We start from the raw sequence: 27,869 nt of genomic DNA on the forward strand, positions 1-27,869 counted from the left end.
CAGTCGATCGACTGGTCTATGTGGTCGATCGACTGGCTGCACAGTTCCAGGAGCTTCTGTCCCTGACACGATTGTCGATCGACTGGGTGATGTGGTCGATCGACCACTGCTGCTGCTGTATTTGTTCACGACCTCTCCCCTGCTGTGTTTGGTCGATATGCGGACCTAAGGGAGTTTTCTACTCCACTTTAGTTTCCGTCATATTATTTATTTCTTCTAATTTTCTCATTTATGCACGATTTTACTGCCTTAAAATTGTTTCTCTCAGTCTTATGCGTGGTATTTTCTGTCTTTTAGGCATTTATTAGTCGCACTGCTGGCTACTGAAACCTCCTAGTTCACGCTGGTTTGGGGAGGTTTCCTTTGCTGCGCTTAAAGTCTTGTGAGTTCCTGATTTCTTTACTTCTTGTCATTATATTTTATTTCTTTTCTCGCAAATTCCCATTTCTCCTTTCTTCATTACATGATTTTGCACAATGGGGACATTGTGTGATTTGGTTTGGGGAAGGGTTTTGCGTCGCATTCATATGTTTTATTGCATTTCGGTTTCACGTTTATTGCATTTCACTTTGCATTGTTTATTTCATTTCCCTTATATATACAAAATTCCAAAAAAATTGAAAAATTTCAAAAATTCAAAATAAAATGCACGTTTATTTTAGCATATAGGTCGAGTCGGAACGGTAGTATTTCAAGGATGATACTGCATTTGCAACTGTTTTTGCCTGAGCCTTGCTTGATTTACATGTTATTAGTAGAATCGTATACGCATATCTACGAATTTTCGTTAAATTATTTGTTGAACTTGAGACTTGACTTTGAATATTGGCAAGCTACATCATTTCTGAGTTTTAGAGCCTATAACTGGTGACATTCATGACCGGTTTATCTAGGAATGTGAGTAGTACTCCTTATGAGACATGTTTCCTTAATTTGCATGAATATGAACTTGATCTACTTAATACCTGTATGCGTTCGGTTTGTGGTTTGTTGACACATGTGGTAGAGGTTTCCCTTTTCTTATTATGCCCATAAGCTCCACACTGCCAAAAATATCCTTTTTGTCCTATTTACTACATCCTACACATAGCCTACCTTTGTCAAGCTAGTAGTCTGTGTCCTTGGGATTGTTACTTCGTTTTTGGTGGCTTACGCTCTTATGAGATGTCGTTGGGAAAATGAAAAGAAGGGAAAGAAAGATTGGAAGAAAATACAAAAAAAAAAAAGGAAAAAAAAGATTCGAAAAAGAAAAAAAAGAGATTCTGTACTGTTCAAGTTGGTCGATCGACTGCCAATCCAGGTCGATCGACTGAAGATTCGAGAAGAAATCAATTCGCATAATTTAATCTATATCTCATGGCAATTTTTGCTCACATGTTGCATTAGTATCCTATGGGGAGTTAGTTGATTACTTTTATACCTGGAGATTTGTGAGTTTTTTGCTTGTTATAGCACCGTTTAGTTTGTTTATGAGCAAGAAGTTGGATGTTGCCATATGGTTCCGTTTTGATACTAGCTTGATCACCTGTACCTCCACTTTTCCATAAAATGTTTTGCCTCTTCTTACCCATACCTCACGTATCCCATATATACCTCAGCATGTGTCATGGTCATTTGTTGGTTGGAATGCATATGTACGGTCATAGAGATCATTTTCATATTTTATTGCTGGCATGTCTTCATAGGTCGTAGTTAGGTGAGAGTCACTACAAAATTAATTATTTCTATCTTACATATATTCACCTGTGCTTATGAGTGATTTAAGCGACCCGCGAGAGTCCAATTTGATAAGTCTCTACAGTTGACGGTTCAGCAGTTTTTAACGACTTTATAATTTGTTTGCATGATTCACATTACTAATTGATTGTTGGTTATGCATTAAATTGGTTTGGGCTTTACAGTTGACAATTCGCTCTGAGATTGAACTCGTTCCATTAGGTCATTAGAACGAGTCTAGTTCTTGCTTAGGGACAAGCAAGGGTTTGGTTTGAGGAAGTTTGATGCGTGTCTTTTATATGATGTTTTACATCCCTTTTTACACGCATTTCAGAGCTCATCCATGTAGTTTATGCTACATTTCTCCCTATTTCCGTCTACTTCCGTATTTTGTACATTATTGCAGAAATGTGAAGAATTCATCGGAAATCGAGCAAAATCCGTCCCCGAGTATCCTGCATTGCATTTGACGTGAAGTATATGCTTAAGGAATGAGCTTGGTGCGCATTTCAAGGCCCAAAAGACAAATCCACGAGTTTATAAAAGGCAAGTAGCAGCTCATCCAGTCGATCGACCACTCTCTTCAGTCGATCGACCAACAATCGGGTTTCAGAAGCTACTGTACACTGAGGACTAGTCGATCGACCACTACCATCAGTCGATCGACCAGTCTGCTGTTCCAGACGAGAATTAAAAGACCGAGGAACTTGAAGCCCATTAAGTTTAGGTTTTGGAATAATTGTTACGTATACTTTCTATATAACTTAACTGAGAATACCTAGTTTATTATCAGAGATTATTATCAGAAATTTACATTCAGTTTTAGAATATCATAGTTAGGGTTTGGGATATTATTTGCATTGGATTTTCGTTGTGCTTTCAATCATTTCGTTATATTCCTTCTACAATCTCGGTATTTTTCTGCCCTATTTCAGTTTACTTCTATTTCATCAATAGTAAAAAATTGCTAGTTAGATTCCCGAAACCATCTTATTGTTGCATGTTAATCGTTTGTCTTACCACTTTAATTATGAATTCAACACTTTTATGCCCTAGTATTATTGTTGTTATCACTTTCAGCAAGAGTAGCTAAATAGTTTGTACTAGGATGTAGGCGATTTATGGCATAGGCGGCAATAGATTAAACACGGCCTGAACCCGCGTGTTGGTCGATCGACCACCCTACCCGGTCGATCGACTGACCTCGTGAGCTTTATTCTCGTTTTAATTGTTTTAATGATGTATTTAACTAATCGAATGCATGCAACTAGTTAGATACTTAATTTATGACTCACCCATTAGATCGAAAGATAGGGTAAGTTGTTAGACCATCAATTAAATCGACTAGACTGTATTGAGATCGAAAGATAGGTATAGTTTAGACTGTTAGTCACTTTTCAGGACGAAAGTTAGTATTAGTGACATTAGGGACCTATAGCGAGATCGAAAGATGCTATCTGTTAAGAGTGGACCGAGAGGACCTCTTTATTTCCCTCCTCACATGTGTTTGATTCAGACCGACTTAGTTTGCTGCCGCCGAAGCTATAATAAACCGATCATCCTAGTACCCCTTCTTTATCTGTTTAATCCGTATTTTTAGTTTATTGTTTTTATTTACTCTTAGCATTAGACAAAATCAAATCAACCCCCACTTCTGTTACCGTAGACTAAATTAGACAATTAGAAATTACATTCGTCTCCTTGTGGTTCGACCCTATTACCACTAGCCTAGGTTAGTCTTAATAGGAATTATAAATTTTATCTTTGGTACTCACAACGACGGGTATCAGGTAACGATTGCTCAGTGTTCATGTCTTTACTTTGTGTCTTGACATGACACGAGGTATTCGAACGGTTCCAATTTCCCATAAAAATTGGTGGCGACTCCAACAAAAATGCATACGCTTGTTTCTCTTTTCCTCCCAAGCGCCCCCGTGGGCCCCCGCTGTCCACAGTTTGGCGACTCCGCTGGGGATATTACACTTACGTGTAGCTAAGGGTGAAACTTGAACAAGGTTAGGGTTTAGTTTGTACAAGACAATTATCGGTTTTCATAGCTCGGTCTTCCTAGACCGTTTTATTTGGCCTTCCTAGGCCCAACCCAACCCATTCGACCAATCGTCCCGTCTAAACGGTCCTAATTCTTATTTGGGCCTAAGGATGGATAGCGATTGACGTCATCCATACCATGATACTTACTCTTGTTTGTATCAAGGGCCTTCACTACTTGAGGAAATGGACTAGGAATCGGCCTTACTCTTGTTTGGCACGAGCCTCTCCACAGACTTCGGGTTTGATGGTTCGGTATGGCAACCCACCCTTTAAACCAAAACCCTTTTAAATGCACTCAGCATCCCGTTATAATGCTTGTATAAATGTTTGTACCTTACGTGATCACCATTTCTAAATTACACCATGACCTTTTTTCAAAAATAAAAAACCCTTTTCTTAATCAAAAATTTCGAAATAGGCCTTCAAGTTAGCGCAAAATCCGGTCAAAACTCTGTCCGTTTGTCGTGTCAAAATTCGGGCCACAAGCCCATTTCAAAACCTCACTTTGAGTCCACTCCTACAACTACACTATAGTTGACTAGGACACACATTTTCAAAAACCTTGTCTTTCTTCAAAGCTCACTCAACACAAGTGGCACACACCCACTTCACGAGTCAAAACATTTCTTCTTTTAGCAATTGTGTTAGAATGGTCGATCGTGTTTTGATTCGTCGCCGATATCTTATCCAGTTTTCAAGATGCCGGAATCCAACGAAACGAACCTCCACCAAGTTCAAGATGGTAATGATCGAATCCTAGCCGCACTAGCCCAAATGCAAGTTACCCAAGACCAAGTCTATGACCGCCTTGAGCTCATCGAGGGCCGTATTTTTTCCGTAGAGGGAAGGTTGCCTCCTCATGAAAGTGAAGTAATATGTGACTCTGATAAGGAATCCAAGGACGAAAATCCTCACATGGGAATGACTGTAGCTGAGAAAAGACTCCAACATCTAGAGGAGCAATTGATGTACCTTAAGGGGAATGAAATTTACATGGAGAATAATCGCAAGTATGAGGCCGTCAATTCCAAATTGCCAACTAACTTTAATATGACGGATATCCCTAAATTCAAGGGGCACGAGAACCCTTTGAAGCACATCCGTGCCTTCAAGGATTACATGTCTATCAAAGGCATCAAACCCGAGATGTTCCTAAGGATCTTTCCTTCATCTCTAGACATCATCCCGAAGCAATGGTTCTACTCCTTAGATCATAAGAAGGTCGCTACTTGGGAAGATGCCGCAATCGAGTTTTCTAAACAATATGCGGATCATGCCGAGATCCAAGTTAACATGCGCACTCTAGAGGTTCTTACCCAAAATGACAAAGAAGGATTCACCGACTTCCTAAGTAGGTGGAGGAAGACTAGTACCCAACTAGTGGAACGCCCGGATGAAGCTACCCTTGTGGAGAAGTTCGTGGATAATCTCAAGCCCATCTATGCCAACCATTTGAGATATCAAAACTTCAGAAGTTTCAAAGACTTAACTGTACTAGGGACAAGGATTGAAGATGCCATCCGTAAAGGACTCTTGTCCAAAACGGTAGGTCGAGGATATCAAGGTTCGACAAGTCGTTCATACGGCTCTACTAGCAAGACCGATGAAGTTAACCTTCTCGAGCCATCCAAGAAAAGTACCCCACCAAGGAAATTCACAAATCTTGGGGACACTTACTCCAACGCTCTGAAAAGGTTAATGAAGCAAGGCAAACTCCAACCCATTGGACCTACTCCCGAACCCGAAAGGAAATCCAAATTATGGGATGAGAACTCGTACTGCGAATACCATAGGGGCAAGGGGCACGACACAGAAAAATGCTACAAGTTAAAAAATGTGCTTTAAGACATGATTGAAGATGGTCGATTGCCAATACCACCGGGAGGTAAAACCCAACAACACTCAGAATCCTCTTGGAGTTCTAGTGATTACAAGTGACGAATCTACCTTAGATTGTTCACACCTCATTTCTCCAATCGAAAGTGAGATTCATGCATTAGAAACGGTTCCTACTGTCAAAACCCGTCAAGCACCTTGCTTAGACGAATAAGTTGTTAGCCTGTTGTTCGGAGAAGATCGATTCGTTAGGGCCGCGCAGGATGAGATCATTACCATGATACTTCAGGACGATCGCTTCAACCCCACCGCGTTAATCACAGAAACCAACGCAAAACAGCAAAAAGGATGGAGAAAATCAATCAAATGGACCAAGAATCAAGGAAGACTCTTCAAGCTCACCAATGGAGAAGGAGAGATGTTCAAAGGAGAACCAGAAGACGATGAGTTCGAGTCGGAGTCGCAGTCAGAGTCGGAGTCTAGAGAAGTCATTAGAGAGTCTACTCCTGTCATCATCCCCACTCCCTTTGTTTCTTCTAGCTTAGCCTCGACTAGTCACAGTAGTTCGGGAAATGGCCCAACCACTGTCCCTTTGCCGCCACTGACCATGGATCAGTTGGCTTCTTTGTTTCAACTCTACTCAAATTTTAATATAAATAAATCAGGTTCTGCTTACTCTTTGTGTTCTTTTGAGTACAATTATATTTACGATCATACTGAGGGTGACCGAGACCCAGACTTGACCGAAATACCTCCCTACGTAGCCAAAGAAATACTACAGGAAGGGGAAGGGGGACCAGTAATAGAGGACACCGAACCCATCAACGTAGGAACCGAACTAGAACCCCAAGAACTTAGGAGAGGGACTACCTTGAGCTCTACCGAAAGGGCCGATTTCATAGACCTCCTAAATGAATTCAAAGACGTCTTCGCTTGGTCCTACAAAGACATGCCAGGGATCGACAGGGATATCGCGGAACATAGGATTCCGATCAAGCCATGTTTCAAACCTGTGAAACAGAAGCTTCGACGAATGAGGACAGAATGGGCTCTCAAGATTAAGGAAGAAGTTGACAAGCAATTCAAAGCCGGGTTCATCAAAGTTTCCGAGTATTCTGACTGGGTAGCTAACATAGTACCCGTACCCAAAAAGGATGGGAGAATCCGTGTTTGTGTTGATTTCAGGGACTTAAACAAGGCAAGCCCAAAAGATGACTTCCCTCTACCTCACATTGACATATTGTTGGACAATACTGCAGACCACGCATTACTATCCTTCATGGATGGGTACGCGGGTTATAATCAAATCAAGATGGCCATGGAAGACATGCATAAAACCGCCTTTGTCACTCAATGGGGAACTTATTGCTATACGGTCATGCCGTTTGGATTGATCAACGCCGGAGCTACATATCAACGCACCGCAACTACACTCTTACATGACATGATGCACAAAGAAGTTGAGGTATACGTAGACGACATGATTGTCAAATCCAAGGAAAGAGAGGGGCATATTACGAACCTTCGCAAGTTCTTCGCAAGGCTACGAAAGTACAACATGAGGCTCAATCCTCAAAAATGCACATTCGGGGTAACGTCTGGCAAACTCCTGGGATACGTCGTTAGTCAAAGAGGCATAGAAATTGATCCTTCTAAAATCAAAGCTCTGATCGAAATGCCACAACCTCAAACAGAAAAAGAAGTCAGAGGATTCCTAGGAAAAGTGCAGTATATAAGTCGATTCATATCGAAACTCACCATGATTTGTGAACCTATCTTCAAGAAACTCAAGAAAACGGACCACACCATGTGGGATGATGATTGTCAGAAAGCGTTCGACCGAATCAAGGAGATATTAGCTAAACCACCAGTGCTCATGCCACCACAACGAGATCAACCTCTTGGTTTATATCTCACGGTACCCGAAACCGCCATGGGTGCCATGCTAGCTCAAACTGTAGGAAGTGAAGAAAGGGCTATCTACTACCTTAGTAAGAAGTTCTTGGAGTACGAGTGCAAATACTCACAACTCGAAAAGACATGCCTCGCTCTTGTGTGGGCAACAAAGAAGCTACGGCATTACATGCTTAGCTACTCTGTTAAAATATACTCCAAAATGGATCCAGTCAAATACCTCTTCGAGAAACCCGTCCTCAACGGACGCTTAGCAAGATGGACCTTGATGCTCTCGGAATTCGACCTCAGATACGCGCCTCTGAAGGTTATCAAAGGGCGCGCCGTCGCCGAGTTTTTCGCAGAAAATCCCATCAATGACGCACAAACGATTGACACTTCGTCATTTCCAGATGAAAATATACTCCAAACTGATATAGATTCCTGGGACCTTTACTTTGATGGAGCGTCAAACATAAGAGGATTTGGAATATGAGTGTTGCTCATTTCTCCTGAAGGCGAGCATACACCAATCTCTGTCAAAGTCGACTTCGAGGTGACAAACAACGCTGCAGAATACGAGGCTTGTCTCATTGGACTACAAGCGGGAGTGAGCTTAGGCATTAAGAACCTCCGGGTACATGGAGATTCATCACTAATCATCAACCAAGTTGCAGGATCTTGGAAAATTCGAAGCGAAAGCCTCGCACCTTATCAAGCTAGAATAGACCAAGTTGCCCAATTCTTTGATCACGTGACCTATCTAAACCTACCGCGGGAAGAAAATTAATTTGCAGACGCTCTTGCGAAACTTGCATCATTGATTAATGTTTTAGCAGGATTTTCCTGAAGGGATCCGGCTTAGTTATATAGTGATCAGGGTATCTAGTTCTATAAGATTAGAATGGTATGAATAAATGATAAAGAAAGAAGTAAGTATAAAGAATGACGTTTTTATTATTTTGATAGACCGGGCACAATGTTGTATGAATATCTGAATGCTCAAGAAAAAGAAGATAAAGTATAGATCAAATTAACTAATAATGAATATCTTTTCAATTGTTAAATTCTCCTATTTATAGTTCTATCCTCCCTTAACGTTATAATGAGTAACGTTTACAATCAGCAACCTCTTCCCCAAATTGTAGGAGCTGTTGCCGGAATAATAGGGCATGCTTCCTATTAGCTCGCTTGACCCGTTCTCAACTCAACCAATCCTTAGCTTTTTCTCTTCTTTCCGTCCAGATTCATGGATTAAATAGTTTTAGGTTTGGACTTGGTCTTCCTTGAGAATAGGGCACGGTTATTTGGCTTATACAATCGCATTTCTTGTTTATCTGCTCAATCCAGGCTATTTTTAGTAATCCGCCAAGCTATGATATACTGACTATCAGGCTTCTCTTCCAGGATTTAGTAGTCTTCTTGCCATAATATTCTTCATCAGCTAGATAGTAGTCAGTCTTGTCCGGTCTTCGTCTCAATCAATCAGCTTTATTGAGTCGGACCAGGTTATGGTCAGACCAGGCTAAACTGGGCCTAACAATTGCCCCTTGACATTTTACCCGTGCTGGATCCAGCCAGGGGTGAGATGTCAAATTTACCGGGTTAACCAATTAAAAAGAATCATATTCGTCCAGTGACTCTTAGACTCCTATTTACCGTTAAACACTGCAACGGCTATGTGACATCATGCTGACAGTTTTGCAATTCCTAGGTTTTTCATGCCGTTATTCACTTCTCTATAAATACGGTATTTAGGGCAAGGTTATTTTTCACCAATTTTTCCTCCACTTTCTTTGCTGAATATTCTCCTGAAATTCCTCTGAAATTCTTCTGAAATTCTTCCCTTCTTCTTAGTAATCCTGTTCTGTTATCTCGACAATTTCAATAATAAATCAAACAATCTAGAAATATGGGAGCCAAAAAACGCCCGGCATCTCAGAGAGCCGCTGCTGCTACTGTTGAGTCTGAACCCACAGATATTCAAGAGGAGGAGGTAAGGGAAATTGACCCTCCTGCTCGGGCTGTGGCTTTCAAGTATCAGGATTGTATTCACTGCTCTTCAATCTCTTGATTCTTCTTTCCCTGAGGAGAATTTGCTAAAAACAAACTATGACAAGATTCTAAGGGAGAAGAAAATAATTCCTGAATCTACCGAGGTGTGGATCCCTGAGTCTTGCCCAGTCAGGGCTAATTGGGTATCACCTGGCTGGTTCTGTATTTTTGAATGGGCATTCAAAGCAGGCTGTAAGTTACCTTTTACTCCCTTGATGATTGATACCATTCGTGCTATGGAGGTATCACCTTTTCAGATTATGCCAATGGTTTGGAAGCTTGTCCACTCTATTGAAAATTTATGTGCTAAACATAATCTCGTAATTACTATTAATGATATCAAGGCGATTTATCATATGAAAAATCCTGTTGATGGTCGTTTTAATTTGAGAATAAAATCGAAAATGTCTCCATTAATTACTAACCTGGATTCTGGAGATGATAAGAATTGGGCAAAGACTTTCCTGTTTGTCCGGACCGAGACTTTGGGATCAGGCTTTGATTACCTGAGATATCCTCCCTTGGAGAGTGGTAGGTTCCTTGTACCTTTTTATTTCGCAATACATTATATGAAATTAATGAGTTCTGATTCTTACCTGTGTAATTTTGGTGGTTTTTGTAGCCCCTGATTGGAGTTGCGATCCTCTGGATGAGGAGGCTATTTCCAGGATAGATGCTTTCCTTGCTATTCCTGAGGAGGAAAGAACCTGGCCAGCCCAGTTTGGGTAGGGAGTTGTTGCCCCGGTATATGAAGACCAGGCTGACTGGGGTCAGAGTACCCAAAGGCAAGCCTAGTTCTACTGCTCTTTCCTGTACGTCTTCTGCCTGTTTTTAGGTTGGCTATTGTCTTCCTGTCGCTTTTTGGTTTGATATTTACGTACATTTTTATGTATCCAGTGTTTAGGTCTTCTGCTAGGCTGGCTAGCTTTTCTGCAAAGGATTTGAAGGCTGGGGTGACTAGGATTGCTGAACAGTCCAAGAGCCAGGAAACTAGTGGGAGTGACAAGACTTTGGATATCCTGATTTCTGATGTCCAGCCTCCTCAAGATCCACCCAGGATAGTGTCACCAGAGGTCATTCAGGCTCAAAAAAGAAAGAGGGAGGATGATATTCTGGAAGAGGAGGAAGGAGGGAAACAGCCTATCTCGGCTCAGCCACTCAGGAGTATAAGGCAGGTGCCTGCTAGGGTTGATGACATGGATGATGCCCGGGCTCGGATAGATGAGTTTTCTGCAAAGATGAGCGACCAACTATTGTCTGCTAGTACCCTTGATTCGTCTACCAGGGTGGTTTCTATTCTGACTTCTCTTATAACAAGGGCTGCGCTGAACTCGCTTCCCAGGCTAGAGAGGTTAGTTGTAGAGGGATATTTTTTATTGTTTATGTGCTTTTTGTTTTACCTTGTATTTGCCTAATTGATTTTGTATGTACGCAGGGGTTGGATGCTGGGCTGGCTACTGCTTGTCAGCTTAGGGACGCCCAGGCCAAGGTTACCAGTTTGGAGGAAAAGCTGGATAGGCTAAACCGTGACCTGCACTCATCCAGGGGTAATGAAGTGGTGCTCCAATCTCAGTTGGCAGCAGCTAAGGAGTCAACCAGGGCTGCTATAGTTTGTGAGGTGGCTGCGAAAAATGCTGAGAAGGCTGTCAGGCTGGAGTTGGAGGCTGAGAAGCAGGCAATGCAGGATCAGTTGAAAAAGAATGAAGAGCTTGTCTGCTTGAAAAGGAGTTAGTGGAGGCGAGGTTGGTGATGCGGCTCAAGACTTCTTCGGAAAAGGTCGGGTTGATGCTATGAGGGACCCAGAATCTGACCGGGCTGATTGGAATCCGGACCGAGATGAGACAGCTACTGGATGCTCAGATATCCGACTTGGCCAACATGGGTCAAGAAGAAGAAGTGGATTCTCCTCCTTCCAAGGCAAAGTCCGTGATCAGGAGATGGTGGATGGTTGTGAGTCGGTTACTGGCTCAAAAATAACTTAGTTTTTTCTTTTGAGTTTTGGTCTATCCAGGGGGAATGTCCCTGGAATGAATATTTAGAGTATATCAGAAACTTTTTTGGCTCATCCAGGGGGGATGTCCCTGGAATGGATGGTTATTAGGTAGGGCCAATTATTTTGGGTGAATAAATATTTGGTCTTTGTTTTGCTTCTTTTGGTGTTTTGGCAAAGTACTTTTGTGATGTTAGACGTGTATCGGATCTCGGCGATTATACGATCGATCAAAGCCGATTATTTATTTCGATCGAGGCGATTATTTCGATCGATCGAGCGATTATTCGATCGATCGGGCGCTTTTTCGATTTGGATCAGGCCGATTTAATGTGTTATGGGTGGGGTTGTTGCCATGCCTGGAGGGCTTATGTCCCTTGCCTGCCTGGGAGGGCTTATGACCCATTTATGTCATCTGATCTAGGAATAGATTTTCCAGGTTTGTATGTTATGTTGAGCTCAATATTTAAAGGCCTATTTTGCAACTGAATTTTGGATATCAGTTGGATATTTGGTGGGGGTGGCCCCCAATCTTTAAGATTTGTTTTTTAAATAAGATGCAATATGTAAAACAAGTGTTGAAGATTTCACTAAGTAATTATGAGATTATAGGTAAGTACTTGGGCACATAATTTGAAGAAATCATATACGGCATTTATTCATATAATTGCAAGTATCATACATGTAGTTTTCAGGCAAGAAGTGTTTAAAGTAAAAAGTTATACCTGGATTGTGCAGATATATTCTATATGTGAAATAGTTTTAAGTGTGTAATATTCCAAGCTCTTGGGATCATTTCTCCGTCCAGGGTTTGTAGTCTATAAGCTCCCTGGCCGACTATTGAATCAATCAGATAGGGGCCTTCCCAGGTTGGGGCCAATTTGCCAGCATTCTTCTCTTTTGTGTTTTGGAATACTTTCCTGAGAACGAGGTCTCCTTCCCTGAACACCCTGGCTTTGACAGTCTTGTTGTAGCTTCTCGCAACTCTTTGTTTGGTATCTTCGCTAATCGATGCTTGCCGCATCTCTTAGCTCTTCTGTTAAGTCCAGGCTATCCTCCATTAGAGGTATATTGTTTGTTGTTGTGTTCGGGCTACATCCGGGCTGATGGAATGTCCACCTCGGCCCAGATATCGCTTCACATCCATAGACCAAGGAGTAGGGGTTTGGCCGGTGGATGTTTTAGGCGTGGTTTCACCCAAAGGACCGGGGGAGCTCTTGACCCATCTACCTTTTCTTCTTTCCAGCTTTTTCTTTATGCGGTGATCACCACTTTGTTTCTTGGATTTCCGCACGACCGTTGGCTTTTGGATATCCTGGCGTGGATGTTACCAGATTGATGTTCCATTGAGCACGGAAGGTCTGTTCTTTTTCCCACAAATTGTGTGCCATTGTCGCATACTATTTCAGAGGGGATGCCATATCTACATATGATATTATGTTTGATGAATGCTATGACATCTTTCTCCTTGACTTGCCTGTATGATTCAGCTTCTATCCACTTGGAGAAGTAATCAGTCATTGCTAGCATGAAAACTTTCTGTCCGGGTGCTTGAGGTAGTTTTCCTACTATATCCATGCCCCACTTCATAAATGGCCAGGGTGCGGATATGGAATGTAGTTCTTCGATGGGTGATGGATATATGGTCCGTGAATCGACAAGGCTTTGCATTTAGAGCTAAAATCCAGGCAATCGGCTCTTAAGGTGGGCCAATAATATCCTGTTTCGAGTACTTTGCTTGCCAGGCTTCTTCCACCTTTGTGATTTCCACAAGATCCTTCATGGATTTCTGATAATATCTGCTCGCCTTCCCGTGGTTCCAGGCATCCGAGGTAAGGTCCGACTGCGATTTCTTAAAAAGCACGTTGTCAATAATAGTATACGGCGCTTTTATTTTCGGTGCTCTCGGCATCTTGCTTATTTAAGGGTAGGATTCCCTGTTGTAGCCAATCATAGTAAGGTTTCGTCCAAGAATTAGCAATGTAGATTGGGAAACTTTCATCTTGTTTGTTTATTGCAGGTTCTAATAAATGCACAATGGGTATTTTGTCAAAATCAAGGGGACTAAAGTTGGATCCTAGGCCGGCTAAGGCATCGGCCTGGGTATTTAAGTCCCTGGAAATTTGGTCAATATTAAAGTTTTTAAACTTTGATTTTAGCATTTGAACAACATCTAGATAAAGCATCATTTTGGGGTCTTTTGCCGAATATATGCCATTTACTTGGTTGGAGATGAGAAGGGAATCAGTGCGTACCTTTAAATTTTGCACACCAAGATCAATACATACCTTTAACCGGCTATCGGGGCTTCATATTCTCGCCTCATTGTTGGTGGCCTCAAATGCACACTTATAGCCTGTACTATCTTATCCCCCGTGGTGATTTTAGTACTACACCTAGGCTCGTGCCCCTTGTGTTGGCTGCCCCATCGACAAATAGGGTCCATTCTAGGTCCTGTTTGGTCGCATTTGGTCGGTTTATTTACTTCTTTTATTAGGTCAGGTTCTAGGGTCGGACTAAAATCAACCACAAAATCTGCTAGTGCTTGTGACTTAATTCTTTGTCCTTGGTTCAAACGTTATATTGTATGTGCTTATTTGGATCGACCATTTGCACATTCGTCCAGGACAATTCGGTCTCCTAAGTACAGACTTAATAGGAAGATTTGTTCGACTATTATAGGGTGACTTTCAAAATATGGTCTTAATTTTGTGCAACTCATTATTAAAGCTAAAACATATTTTTCTAGTAGGCCGTACTCGATCTCTCGCATCCAAGACTTTTACTTACATAATAGATGTGGTGTCTTTGTTGTCCGTCTCGCTTCTTTGACCAGGATCGCACCGACAAAGAAGATTGTGGATCGATGTGTATCTTTGTCGGGGTTCATCTTTGACCGGTTTAGCCAAAGCAAGGGTGGAGAGGATAGGTATGTTTTCGGTCTTCAAAGGCAAACTGATGATCGGGGTCCATTGAAAGTCCTTGTTCTTCCTTAGCGAGGTTATAAAACGATTTGCATCTTTCGATGATCTTGAGATGAATCTATTCAGGGTCGCTATTCTCCCCGTCGCCTTTTGTATGTCTTTGTTGTCTTTGGTGGTTCTAGTTCCAGGATAGCTTTGATCCGCTCAGTGGCTGGCTTCTATTCCACTCTTTGTCACCATGTAGCCCAAGAATTTGCCTGCTTTGAGACTCAAGTGGCATTTTTGTGGGTTGAGCTTCATATTGAATTTTTCCAATATTTGAAAGGCTACTTCTAGGTCTTTGACATGGTCTTCTGCCTTTTTTGATTTGACTACCATGTCATCTATATAGACTTCCATGGTGTCTCCTATCTGATCTTTGAACATCATGTTGACTAGCCTTTGGTAGGTTGCACCTGCATTTTTTAATCCAAAGGGCATAGCAAAGATAACAATATATACCTCTTTCGGTGATGAAAGTCGTGCTTTCCTGGTCTGCTGGATGCATTTTTATACGATTGAATCCACTGGAGACATCCATGAATGTCAACATTTCGTGGCCTGCAGTGGCATCTACCATTGCATCGATGTGTGGTAGGGGAAATGGATCTTTTGGGCAGGCTTTGTTTAAGTCAGTATAATCTACACAGACTCTCCATTTGCCATTTTTCTTTTGGACGACTACCACGTTTACAAAGCAGTCGGGTACATTACTTCCCCGATCATTCCCATGTCCGTAGCTTGTCAACTTCTTGGTTGATAATTTCGTGCCTTTTGCAAAGCAAATTTTCTTCTCTTTTCTTTGTACAGGCTTAAAGGATTTGTCAATGTTTAACTTATGAGTAATAACATTAGCATCTATACCAGTCATATCAAAATGTGACCATGCAAAACAAGACATTTTAGTTTTGAGAAAGTCGACCGATTTGGTCCGATTGAGTCGGGTGCATCCGACCCTACAAGTACTTTCTGTCGGAAGTGCGGGTCTAGTACGACTTCTCCTGTTTCCATCTGTGTTTGTGCTATGTATTCTTCCCTGACAGGTGACTTTAATTGCTATGCAAGGGACTTACCAGACTTTGAGGGTTTCAAAGCCCGAGTGTAACATTCTGAGCGATCCTTTGTTCTCCTCTCGATGGTGGTTATCCCCCATTCTCGTTGGAATTTTCACGCATTGATGGTATGTTGATGGAATTGCTTTGACATTGTGGATCCATGGTCTGCCAGGATTACATTATACGAGGATAAGCAATCCATTACTCCAAATCTCTCATATGAAGCCACGCCCTCCACATAGGTAGGCAAGCCGATTTCTCCTGTGGTGTTTTTTGTTTCTCCATGAATCCAACCAGACGCTGGATTTCTTTATGATCTTGCTTTCGTCTATCTTCATAGCTTTAAGGACGTCAAGCATCACCAGGTTGATTGAGCTTCCTCCATCTATCAGGATTCTTGATACTTTGGTCGTGCCGATTTGCATTGTGATTACCAGCCGTCATGGTGTAGACTGATATTCTTGCGGATCCGAGTCATCAAAGGTAATAGCAGGCAATGACTCGGGCCTGGAAGGAGGTTGGAGTCTGGATTCCCTGGATATTCTCTTGGCTGAGAGTGGTCGGACCACGATTTCGATCCTCCATTTATGAATTTGACTTCATAGATGGGAGGAGGAGGAGGAGGATCTCTGCCACTTCCTGGGTCTCTCTTATTTTGTCCTTCATCTTTATTCTTTGGTCTGCTTTGGATTATATCTTTCAAGTAGCCTTTCTTTAGAAGATATGCCACTTGTTTCCGAGTGAATGCATTCTTCGTGGTGTGTCCGATGTCCTGATGGAAGTCACACCATCTTGTTGGATCTTTCCTGGGGTTGTCGGACTTCTTTGGCCATCTGACTGTATCTCCCAGGTTTTCCAGGCGTTTGATTAATCCTGCAGTATTAATAGAGAAGTTATATTCAGGAATAGTTGGGAGGCTAGAGAGGTTACCTTTATGTTCTTGTGCCATATTGACTTGGATCGTTCGGGCCTGGAATAGGGTGCGATCCGGGATTGCCTCCTTTCCCGGTAGGAGCTTTTCTGTTAGTATGTCCATAGCCCTGCTTTCCTCCGGATGAGTTCGTCCTAAAGTTGAGGTCTTCTTCTAATCTGACATGCTCTAAGGCGATGGATTGAACGGTGGCAAAGGTTGGACATGCTTTCTTGGTCAGATCTGCATAAATATCAGTCAGCGAGGACTCCTCGCTGAATGCTTCTCTGCTTTGTTTCTTCATCACATCTTGGAATGGCCACCTTTTCTTTGACAAATCTGGCCAGGAATTCCTTGAGAGATTCTTCAGAAGTCGCTTTATCCTGAACAGGTTGCTTGGTCTCTTGGCCATATCTCTCCTACTTGCGAATTGTTGATTGAAGGCATTGATCAATTTCGCAAAATTTTTGATACCTCCATTTGGGAGATTGATGAACCATTGTAACGCCGCCCCCGATCGGGGTTGTACCAAAGCCTTTGCACATGCAGACTTGCCGAGTTCACTGGGTATTGAGGCAGCCAACATTTTTTGTTTGAATATGGCAACATGATTTTGTGAATCGAAGTTCCATCATAAGTTCTCATGGATGGGACAAGTAAATTTCTTGGGTAGATCAATCTTTGCAATTTCATCCGCAAAGGCGAATCCGCAAAGTGTCAATTTCTACTTCACCCACGAGTCCGGTACTCAGGGTATATTTTCTATTTAGTTGTGGAGTTTTTGGATTTCCTGAAGCATAGCCATCATTATTGCGGCTTCAGTTTTGTTTGTCTCATCATTGGGAATGGTTGGAGTGCCGGATAATGTATCCTTCTCCGGGGTTCCAAAATTAGAGAAGTCTATGTTTTTGATGATGGATGAGAATGGGGTTCTGGTTCGAATCGGTCTTGGAGCCCGAAGCCCGATTTTCCAATTTCTTCTTCAAAGCTAGACTCGATTCCTTGACCTATTGATTTACCTTCACTGAGCCGCTTTCTCTTGGATTGTTTCCAATTCCTTGATTTTGGCCAGAGCAGCCGCTAATTGTTGTTCAGCAGTGAGTTCCACCATTTTTTGTGTGTGAATATTAATTGAAAGATAATAAGGAGAATTTTATTGGTTGAAGAACTAGATGCCCCACGGTGGGCGCCAATTGTTTTAGCAGGATTTTCCTGAAGGGATCCGGCTTAGTTATATAGTGATCGGGGTATCTAGTTCAATAAGATTAGAATGGTATGAATAAATGATAAAGAAAGAAGTAAGTATAAAGAATGACGTTTTTATTATTTTGATAGACCGGGCACAATGTTGTATGAATATCTGAATGCTCAAGAAAAAGAAGATAAAGTATAGATCAAATTAACTAATAATGAATATCTTTTCAATTGTTAAATTCTCCTATTTATAGTTCTATCCTCCCTTAACGTTATAATGAGTAACGTTTACAATCAGCAACCTCTTCCCCAAATTGTAGGAGCTGTTGCCGGAATAATAGGGCATGCTTCCTATTAGCTCGCTTGACCCGTTCTCAACTCAACCAATCCTTAGCTTTTTCTCTTCTTTCCGTCCAGATTCATGGATTAAATAGTTTTAGGTTTGGACTTGGTCTTCCTTGAGAATAGGGCACAGTTATTTGGCTTATACAATCGCATTTCTTGTTTATCTGCTCAATCCAGGCTATTTTTAGTAATCCGCCAAGCTATGATATACTGACTATCAGGCTTCTCTTCCAGGATTTAGTAGTCTTCTTGCCATAATATTCTTCATCAGCTAGATAGTAGTCAGTCTTGTCCGGTCTTCGTCTCAATCAATCAGCTTTATTGAGTCGGACCAGGTTATGGTCAGACCAGGCTAAACTGGGCCTAACAATTAATATGCCAGATCATATGGTGGAAATGCCTTTATGCATCGAACGACGGCCAGAGCCGGCTTACGTACACCAAATCACCGATGAAGAAGAAATAGCGCAGGAACCCTGGTTCTAAGCAATCCTGAATTTTAAGCTCAATGGTACCTATCCACCCAATATGGACAAGAGGGGACAACGCGCTATATGCCTACTCGCTTCCCAATACATTCTCATGCAAGGGGAATTATACAAAAGAACACCTCTTGGTGTAGTATTACGTTGCCTTGATCATTCACAGGCGCGAAAGGTGATGGAAGAAGTCCACGATGGAGAATGCGGTCCTCACATGAGTGGGCCCATGATGGCAAAGAAAATCACATGTTTGGGGTATTATTGGACCATAATGGAATCCGATTGCATCAAATACGTAAGTCATTGCCACAATTGCCAAATCTTCGGGAATGTACAACATGTCCCTCCTTCATTGCTCTATACAATGACGTCTCCCTGGCCATTTTCTGCGTGGGGAATTGACATAATCGGGAAGATAACCCCAGCCGGAACAGGAGGTCACTGTTTCATCCTAGTGGCAATCGACTATTTCACCAAATGGGTATAAGCGGCTTCCTACACTAGTCTTACAGCGAAAAATGTGGCAAAGTTCATACAAAACAACATCATCTGTCGATACGGTTGCCCACATGAGATCATTAGTGATAATGGATCACATTTCCAAGCCGAGACTGAGCAATTGCTAGCCAAGTACAAGATTAGGCATCACCACTCTTCGCCATATAGACCACAGACTAACGGCGCGGTAGAGGCGGCAAACAAGAATGTTGTCACAATTCTCAAGAAAATGATTGACAACTATAGAGATTGGCCAAGCAAGATACCCTTCGCCTTGTGGGGATATCGTACATCTGTTAGGACGCCCACTGGGGCTACTCCTTTCTATTTGACATACGGCATGGAAGCTGTACAACCAGTTGAGCTAGAAATACCATCCTTGCGTATTTTACTCGAAAGTCAAATCCCGGAAGCCGATTGGAAGAGGGATAGATATGAAGAACTCATCCTCCTAGATGAACGTAGGCTACGCGCCTTGCATACTGTCCAAACATATCAAGCACGTATCAAACGAGCTTTCAACAAAAGAGTTAGGCCAAGAAATATCAAGGAAGTAGACTTAGTGTTTAAATCGGTTAGAGCTCTTTTACCTGTCGACCCACGGGGAAAATTCAAACCTAATTGGGCCGGACCATTTCTAGTCAAATCCATACTTCCAGGGGGTACGGTTAGAATCACAGTCTTAGACGGGAATGAGTTTTCCAACCCGACAATCCTTGACCAACTAAAACGGTACTATGCCTCGAATAGGAACAAAAACGCGCCTCGCGTAACCCCACGTGTCGCTCTTGTGGCACTAAATAAACGGCCCCTGGCCAAGCTGAAATAAGCTAATGTCATTATGCTCCTGCATCCTGACATATTTGTCATCCTCATATCATCAAATAAACTGATCTGCACCTTCAGAACAAGCAAAAAGCTCATGCTTGTTTTCTAAGTTCATTACAAGCTCTTGCTTAGAACAACTATTCTTTTACATTTACTCGAACTACGCGCAAGGGTTTGATTTCATTTTTTTTAAGTGAATACGTAGGCAATCCTTCACAGGATTAAACCTATTTATTTTAAAATGTAAATAGAAGGACATTTGTTTTGCATTTGGAATTCGACAAGAATAATAAATAGAAAATCACAACGGTTTCATAACCATTTTAACCTTTTTTAATTCATTCATTCTAATAATAATACTACGATACATAATAAAAATAGAATAGGCTAGAATTCTAAAAACCCCACCTTTTTATTACAACGATAAATAAATAACAATAATAGTCAAATATTAAAAAGACTCGGGCTATTCCTCCATCTTCCCCTTGCCCTTGTCATTCTTATCATATTTCTTGTCACGACCTCGAGCCGGGCGCTCTTGCACCACTTCAGACCTAATCATCAACGGTCTTTCTCGAGGCCTAAACTTTCCATTCTTGCTGATCACCACTTCCGCGACAGGAGTAGTCTTTGGTTTCTTCGCAGGATGAACAACTTGAAACCCGGCTTCTTCTTCTCCCTCTGTCAGATGCTTCTCCTTCTCTTTCTCTACCTCGCGCACCTTATAGTCAACAGGCTCATGCTTCCTCAGTTTCTCGCGCTCCTCCGGGGTAGTAGCATTTCTCCATCGCAGATAAGAATCCGACACCCACAAGGCATTGGCAGAGAAATTCAAGAACCACATGTTTCTTTGAGCCCATTTAATGGCCCACTCCCGTCGGCTCTCCGTAGTAAGCGCCACAGCAGTCTGCGCGATGGTATCAAGCTTCGGGATAGTCTGCTTCAGCCCAACTTGTCTCATCAGCCTTTCCGGGAAGATACACACAATAAACTCCAATCCAGGAATGCGCACGGACCTAGTGGGATCCAAAGAAGACACTCCAGTGACGAATTTGAGGTGCCACCACGGTACGACCCACCTAATCAAGGGACCATCGTCGCTCTTCATTTTGTTCTTCCAGTAATCGCAGACACGAGTGAAATCCACCATATACAACCTCGTCCTCATCGCGATCGAGCGAGCATGATAAGAAAGAGCATGAACTGGGGGCTCGATCAATCGGAGCCGTTCCATAAGCCAAACCTACCACAAGCAAGTATTAGACATCAAGAACAAAAAAAAAGACGAAAAACAAAAAAAAAAACAAAAGACGAAAAACAAAAAACAAACGAAAAAAAAAAGAGAACAAAAAAAAGAAGATGTCTTTTACCTGTAGAATGACGGGACTTCCCAAGTATGGTAAATCACGGTTGGATTTCCAATTATCCAAACCCAAAAGAATCTCTCCTAAGCATAAACAAGCTGGGCTCCTGCGCAGCTCCATTTGCTCAATAAGGCCTAGAAGACGGGGATCGCCTCTCAAGTCTTCATCAACATGCCCTTGGAAAACATACACATGTAACAAGCAAAAGCCAAATGCCCTCCGCCTAGAAACATGAGAAACGGTGGGGTCGGCCCTATTGATGAATCGATCTATGAAGTCCAGCATTCTCACGCCTTTCGAGAAGGAATGACAGGCAAGTGTTCGGGGTCCCACCCACCAATAGCAGCTATTTCTTCAGGAAATGGGCAAATATCACCTCCAGGGAACGCAAAAACATGGTAATTCGGGTCCCAATAGTCAAGACAAGCATCCAAGAACGGTTTAACAACCTTGATGAGTTTCAAACTCAACAATGATCCAAACTATAAGCACCCATATCATGTTTCTCCATATTCGAAAATTCGTTGGTCCATTCCTTCACGCGAATCTCCAAAGTATTCATGATGAGAAAGTTATTTTGAGGATTTTATGTATTTAGACGAAGAAGAGACGAAGGATTTGTGTGAATAAAAACTCCATCGACGCTTCTATTTATACTAATTTCTGTTTCCAAAAATCTTCCAGAACAGAACACTATGGGAACAGGCGCAGCACCTGCTGCGCCTCTTCAAAGGGACGCAGCCCGTGCTGCGCCTCTTCCTCAGCCTGACTTCTGTGATTTTCCGCGTTGGATCTTTCCTAATTCCGTGGCGAACAATTTCCTATTCCTACGGGTTATTATTTTGGTAAATACGTGAAAATTACCATGTTTCGGGTTTCCTAATTTTGCGGGCACGCATTTCGAGGCGACATCAACATTTTCGCCATTTTACCACACTTGCACATTTTCATTCTCATTTTAGGGAATCATTTTCGTTTTAATTCATTTTAATTTTACATTTCTCATTTATTTCATTTATTTTTCGCATTTCCACATGTATATATTAAATTTAATTTCTTAATTTCATTTCTAACTTATAGATTTCTGTTTTTCTTTTTTTTTTAGGGGGTAACCCTCCCTACCGTCCGGTCATTTCCGACCAAATTTTTGCATTTTTTTGCGTGCTTTTGAGTCTTTCGTTTTGCGCTAATTAAGGCCATATGTATATACAAATGTATGTTTTGCGTGATTTCTATCTAAATTTCGGCAGCATGACGGCGTAAACCGTCATCTACCAAACCTGTTCAAAGCTAACCTGCAGGTACAAGCAACGCAACCCAGCAGCAAAGGCACTCAGGCCATCCTATATACACCAAAAGAAGGAAATGTGCAACAAACTCGGGGCTCTCGCCCCAAACAAAGTCCAAAAATGTTCAAAATAATGGTCCAAATGTACAAATGTACAAAAACAAACAAAAACACAAACAAAAGCTAAAACTACTGCTGGTCACCCTCCAGCTCCGCAACCCTCGCCGTAAGAGCAGCAATCTCGGCATCTCGAAACTCGAGCTCCCTCAATAAGCGAGCTGTCTCCTCCCGAGACTGAGTCAACTCTCGCTCCAGCTCACGGTCTCCCTGTAAACAACAAAATTGGCTCATGTCAATCGTTTCAAGCAATTACAAGGGAAAAGTCAAAATTCAAGATGAAATAGACACAAGGTCCATACCTGACGACCTCGACCACCGACAAGTGCCTCGACGGCAGTAGCTCGCAGCCGGTTGGTCACCCTCCATAACGCCACAAACTGAGACGGCGCGACCTGCATTTTCAAAAAAGAAGTTCTCAATAATTGAACAAGCTCAATCAAATGTGTTCTTACACCAAAGTTATGCAAAGTTAGAGGTTTACCCTCCGAATCAGATGCTGCCAGTCGTCTAGGCCAGCATCCGTCACAGCTACGTCATAATCACGCAGCTCGGAGATCGTCGTCCTCCCAGTCGCGTCAGTGTACTCGAGGGTCTCGGGGTACGCTGGGGGCTCGATGCCCGCCGCCTCGACCTCCTGAAAGGTCAAATATCACTCATCAACCGATGATCTTTCATCATAAGTTCTCAAAAGAAAATCAAGAAGCAAGAAGAGCAGAAATACTCACCACTACCGGCCAGTACGCCAACCTCCCGTAAAGGAACGCCGAGTAGTCCTCACCAGGAAGAAGGAGGGCGTCACCACTAGCGCCAGCCAAGTCCGTCTCCCTCTCCGCCTCAGAAGGCTCCCTGAACATCGTCCTCGGAGGGTCGATGGGAACCGTCAACGCATCCCGAGAGCACTGACGAGCCAAGCGCTCGCCCAAGTACCATACAGGACCCATCGGCGTCCTCAACAGCAGTCGGCTCGAGCTTTTAGGTCGAAGGACCTCAACTACACAAGGAGGCACGTCAGCGTACTCCGCCCAAGGCCTGGGCACCCACTGTGACAAGACAAACAAGGATCATTCCTATGATCGATAAAATGAAGAAATAAAGCAAATGAATAAATATGAAATTGTTACGCTATCCAGCTGAAGAGTGTTCACATTTCGCCGGTAGACGCTGTGAGAAGAATGCTTGCTCTTCGTCCTGCACATCACCCAATCCCTCACCACGGGATAGGCCTTCTCCAGCGGCTCCGTCCTCTTGGGCGAGAGGCTCGGGAAGTAGGAGTACACGCACGCCTGCAAAGCAAGATGATCAATAACGATCTTTCGTGATTTGATAAAGAAAAGAATTCATTTTAGTCTGAATGAAGGTTCATACATCCAGCAGTAGTCCAGAACCGACAGCGCCAGGAGAAGTCCCCTTCTCCATCAGCTCCGGCCGAACCATGGCCCTCATAAAGCGGATGAGGACCGCAAAACCAGCAGTGACCCAGTCCCAACGCCCTAGGGAGCTCAGGTCAGAAAGGAAGGGAAGAAGCTTCGTCGACAGCCTCTCGCCCATGTCTCCGGGGTAAATCGAAGACAGAAACCACCAAAGCCACAGACGAGCCCTCTGCTCAGCTGTGCAGGGAGGAGGAGCCGTATCCCTCCCATCAATCGTCACCAGCGCCGGGGTCTTCCCCGCAAAGTAGTCTCGAACGTAGGAGCTGGGTATCAAACCCGGAACTGCAGCAGCCCTCGGCGACAGATTCCAACCGATCAATCTCCTCGCCTCGGCCGAGTCCACCCTCATGGCAGTCTCCGGCCACTCCACCTCCTCGGTCCCACACGGCAGACCATAAATCATGCCGTAATCCTCCAGAGTGACTCCCACCTCACCGAAAGGCATGTGAAACGTGGAAGTCGTATCCCATAATCGGTCCAAGAAAGCGCGGACCAGGCTGAGGTTATCCCGCAGCTTCCTCTTCGCGATATCCCTCCAAACATGCACCAAAGGACCGAACGCTCCACGCTCGATCATGGCCCGCTCCTCTACCGACAGCCGCTCGTAGTGCTCCATCGCTGTCGTATAGCCCGAGAACGACCTGATGTTCCCGGCCTCCTATTGTGATTTGAAACAAAAAGCTATCTTTAGTTTTGAATGAAAATTGAAAAACAATATGAACAAATGAATGAAAGAAGATAGGTGATGAGTTAGTGAATTCCTATTTACCAAGCTCTTCACCGTCCTGTAGGACAGGTGACCCTCTGTAGCCTACAGCAGGTGCCTACTCTCCCAAGTCTCAGCCTACTCGGGAGCTCCTCTCAGCTGATGACCTCCTCGTCCGACATTGGCCCGTCTCGGGGCCTCCTCCTCCTCAACAGCCTCCTCCTCATGGGCCTCGCCCCCAGCAGCCATCACCGCAGCGGTGAAGGCCTGCTCCAAAGCCGCCTCGACAGTAGTAATGTCTATCTCCATGGGAGTTCTCCCAGAAGTAGAAGCCTCATCACCTACAACATTAAAGCAAATTTAGGCCGCGTCACGTGACGACAAGCCTTGGTTAAGGGATCTTCGAGCCTTCGGAAGCCCTGAAATCGCTCTTTTCTCGCCATCTTTGGCCCTATTCTCGCCAACCCGATCACTCATATGGTAATTTGGGTTAAGTCAAGCCTAATTTGAAGCCTAGTTCCGGGCTCAAGTCGAAATTTCGGCAGCATTTCGTTATAACGACGATTATGCCCTAGAAAAGTGCCCTGAAAAAGCCGTCACAAACCAAAATTCCAAAATAATAGAAAGTTTGCCTATTATTCAAGGATTCAAGATATAAAGTTTCGTCGCAAATGGGCAATCCTAAGGCTAGTTTCGAAGCAATTTACGGTTTAGTTGTGAAACCGTCTCAAAATTCACTCAAAGGCTCAAAACTCAACGAAAATTCAAGACAAATACATGGTTATATTCCTAATATTACCAATTATCCATTTCTAATGTCAATTTGACGAAGCAAATGCATTTGGGGGAAAAGCCCCAAATTTTCGATCAAATGGGTCATAAACCCTAATTTTTTCGGCCAAAAATTGAGCAAATATGGACGATTAATGCGAGAATGAGACACATACCTCGATTAGTCATGATTAATGCAAGCTTTTGGATCAAACCTTGGTGGAAATGGTGAAGATTTGAGAGAGAAATGTGAAAATTATATTTCGAACAAATGATTTGCAAAGCCTCTGATTTTAGCGTTTTTACGCAGAAGAGACACTTTGGGGAATAGACGCAGCAGGCGCTGCGCCTCTTCCAAGAGACGCAGCTCTTGCTGCGCCTCTTCCTTGTCTTCCCTCCATACGAGTTTTCAAAAATTCGTTATGAATTCGTTATTTGTGGGCGCATCTTTGGTGCGCCTCTTCCCCGATGCTATTTTATCTTTTTGGTCCGTTTGACGATTTTCTTTCGTTCCGGCCCGCATTTTTTTCTCAGCAGACTATTGCATATTATTTATTTCTTCCAAGACCTATGCTTGTCGCAACAAGCATTTATTCCTTCACAGCATTCGATACGCCTTCATTATAAGCGAGAGTAAGCGGATACACTTTCCCTCTCATAACATAAAGAATATTTCCCAATCGTGTCTCCAGCGAGAGTAACCGGGCGTACTGTCCCTCTCAAGACATAAGATTAACATCTACCTAAGCAGATTCCTCTTCAGCAGTTCCCGCCTGTGTCCTGCTACTCGCAATTATTTCTTACACATCTACCCAAGCAGATTTTCTCTCAGCAGTTCCCGCCTGTGTCCTGCTACTCAATGTTTCTTGTTTCCCCGCAGAGTGCGACAAAGGTGTTGTTCTCCAGAAGTCCCCAAACCCAAATCCTTCTTTCTTTGGTTCGTAAACCCCAAAATTAGGATTTTTAACCATAGGATCCCAAATCCTTTTAGGTTCATAAGCCTTTAAGTTCCCAAATCGATAGAGTACCTATACCCAAGCTTTAGTTACCCTTAAGTTGAACTTGTATTTTTGGCCTCCTTCCTGCCGATGTTTTCCTTTAGGGCCCCACACCTTGACACAAATCCTTATATATCTTTTTAGGTCTTACCCTTAGCTCCTACGCTTAACCTTAGCTCATATGCACCTCCGGAAGCATCTCGAGAAGAAGTCTCAGGTATGGTCTCTTCTTATGGCTGGCGAGCCTCCTTACGTAGTCTAATAGACTTTAAACAACCCTCCCCGATAGTCGACAGACTCTAAAATGTTCCCGACGACAGGTCCTTGGTTCAGACCCCTTGAGCCGCCTCGCGTCGCCATAGTCGTCAGGTTGTAATCTTCGATTGACCTGATGGCTATACTTTGACTTTCGCCTTGTCCAAGCCTCAGTCAAAGTGGGGGATCTGTAGATACCTCATTTCTGCACCTCCCGCAAACCACCCGGTGATGATTGGGCCGCATATTTGCTACACGGAACGATTTGTGACAGTTCAAAAGATTATCGTCAAGTGACTGCTCAAATATTAAAGTCTACTTCTTAGTTGTCATCTACGTGCCGATACGGTCGTTTTGACAGTAATTAGAGTACATTTGGAGTCCGGGCCTAAAACCGTCTTCATTTTCTGATAAACCGCTAAATCCCGAGTCAGAATGTTCTGGAATGTTCCGGATATTTCTATTCCATATTTCACAATTTTTATCCTTTGGTAAACAAATCTCCGTAATATTCACATAAGATATTAAGGAAAACAAAATTATTTCCGTCCTACCATAACTTAAACACGGAAATCTTTGTTCCGCAGGAGGAAACCACTTGGGAATGAAGCGGCAGTCTGCGCCTCTTCCAAGAGACGAGTGGGCTCGCTGCGCCTCTTCCCGTGCCCTTTCTCGCGTATTTCTCGTATCTTTTTTATATCTTTCCGAGATTCACTTCCAAAGAGTCTCCGAAACCCTATTCCTTCACGTGATTAGTATAAATAGGAGCCTTCGCTCCTCATATTTCTCACGCAAGTGTCCGCCCTTCTCTTCTCCCTTTGCATTCTAGACTTTGTTCTTACTTTTTGGCGTCTACGTGCTTGAACATTCGACCACGTAAGCTCGGATCCTTCTGAGTACCAGCCTTTCGTTTGCATGACCGACCAATTTGACCAACTCCACATCAATCAACTTAATTAATCTAATCGTTTTCCTCTTACGAGGGCACTTTCTTTGCATTCGCGTCGAGCATCACTAATCGATATCTTAGTCCTTCTCGTTTCGTCAACATGTAAGTCTGAGGGTGTAAATCTCTCTTTATTTATTGTATTTACTTTTTGTACCAATTATTGTAAGGTTT

General features: G+C 43.0%; 1 protein-coding gene across 1 annotated transcript; it reads left to right on the top strand.

The window, feature by feature from the left end:
- The first annotated feature begins 10,283 nt into the window (after positions 1-10,283).
- On the top strand, positions 10,284-11,075 carry LOC141602080 (uncharacterized). Its single transcript, XM_074422390.1, has 3 exons — positions 10,284-10,364; positions 10,450-10,903; positions 10,988-11,075. The coding sequence occupies exons 1-3, from the start codon at positions 10,301-10,303 to the stop codon at positions 11,073-11,075; spliced, it is 606 nt and encodes a 201-aa protein (XP_074278491.1). The 5' UTR covers positions 10,284-10,300.
- The last annotated feature ends 16,794 nt before the right edge of the window (positions 11,076-27,869 follow it).

Source organism: Silene latifolia, chromosome 9, assembly GCF_048544455.1.
Source record: "Silene latifolia isolate original U9 population chromosome 9, ASM4854445v1, whole genome shotgun sequence".
NCBI classification, from domain to species: domain Eukaryota; kingdom Viridiplantae; phylum Streptophyta; class Magnoliopsida; order Caryophyllales; family Caryophyllaceae; genus Silene; species Silene latifolia.

Coding starts and splice junctions, on each gene's coding strand:
- LOC141602080 (XM_074422390.1), top strand. CDS start 10,301: ATGAAGACCAGGCTGACTGGGGTCAGAGTACCCAAAGGCAAGCCTAGT. Junction 10,365..10,449: donor TAGTTCTACTGCTCTTTCCT/GTACGTCTTCTG, acceptor TTATGTATCCAG/TGTTTAGGTCTTCTGCTAGG. Junction 10,904..10,987: donor TCGCTTCCCAGGCTAGAGAG/GTTAGTTGTAGA, acceptor GTATGTACGCAG/GGGTTGGATGCTGGGCTGGC.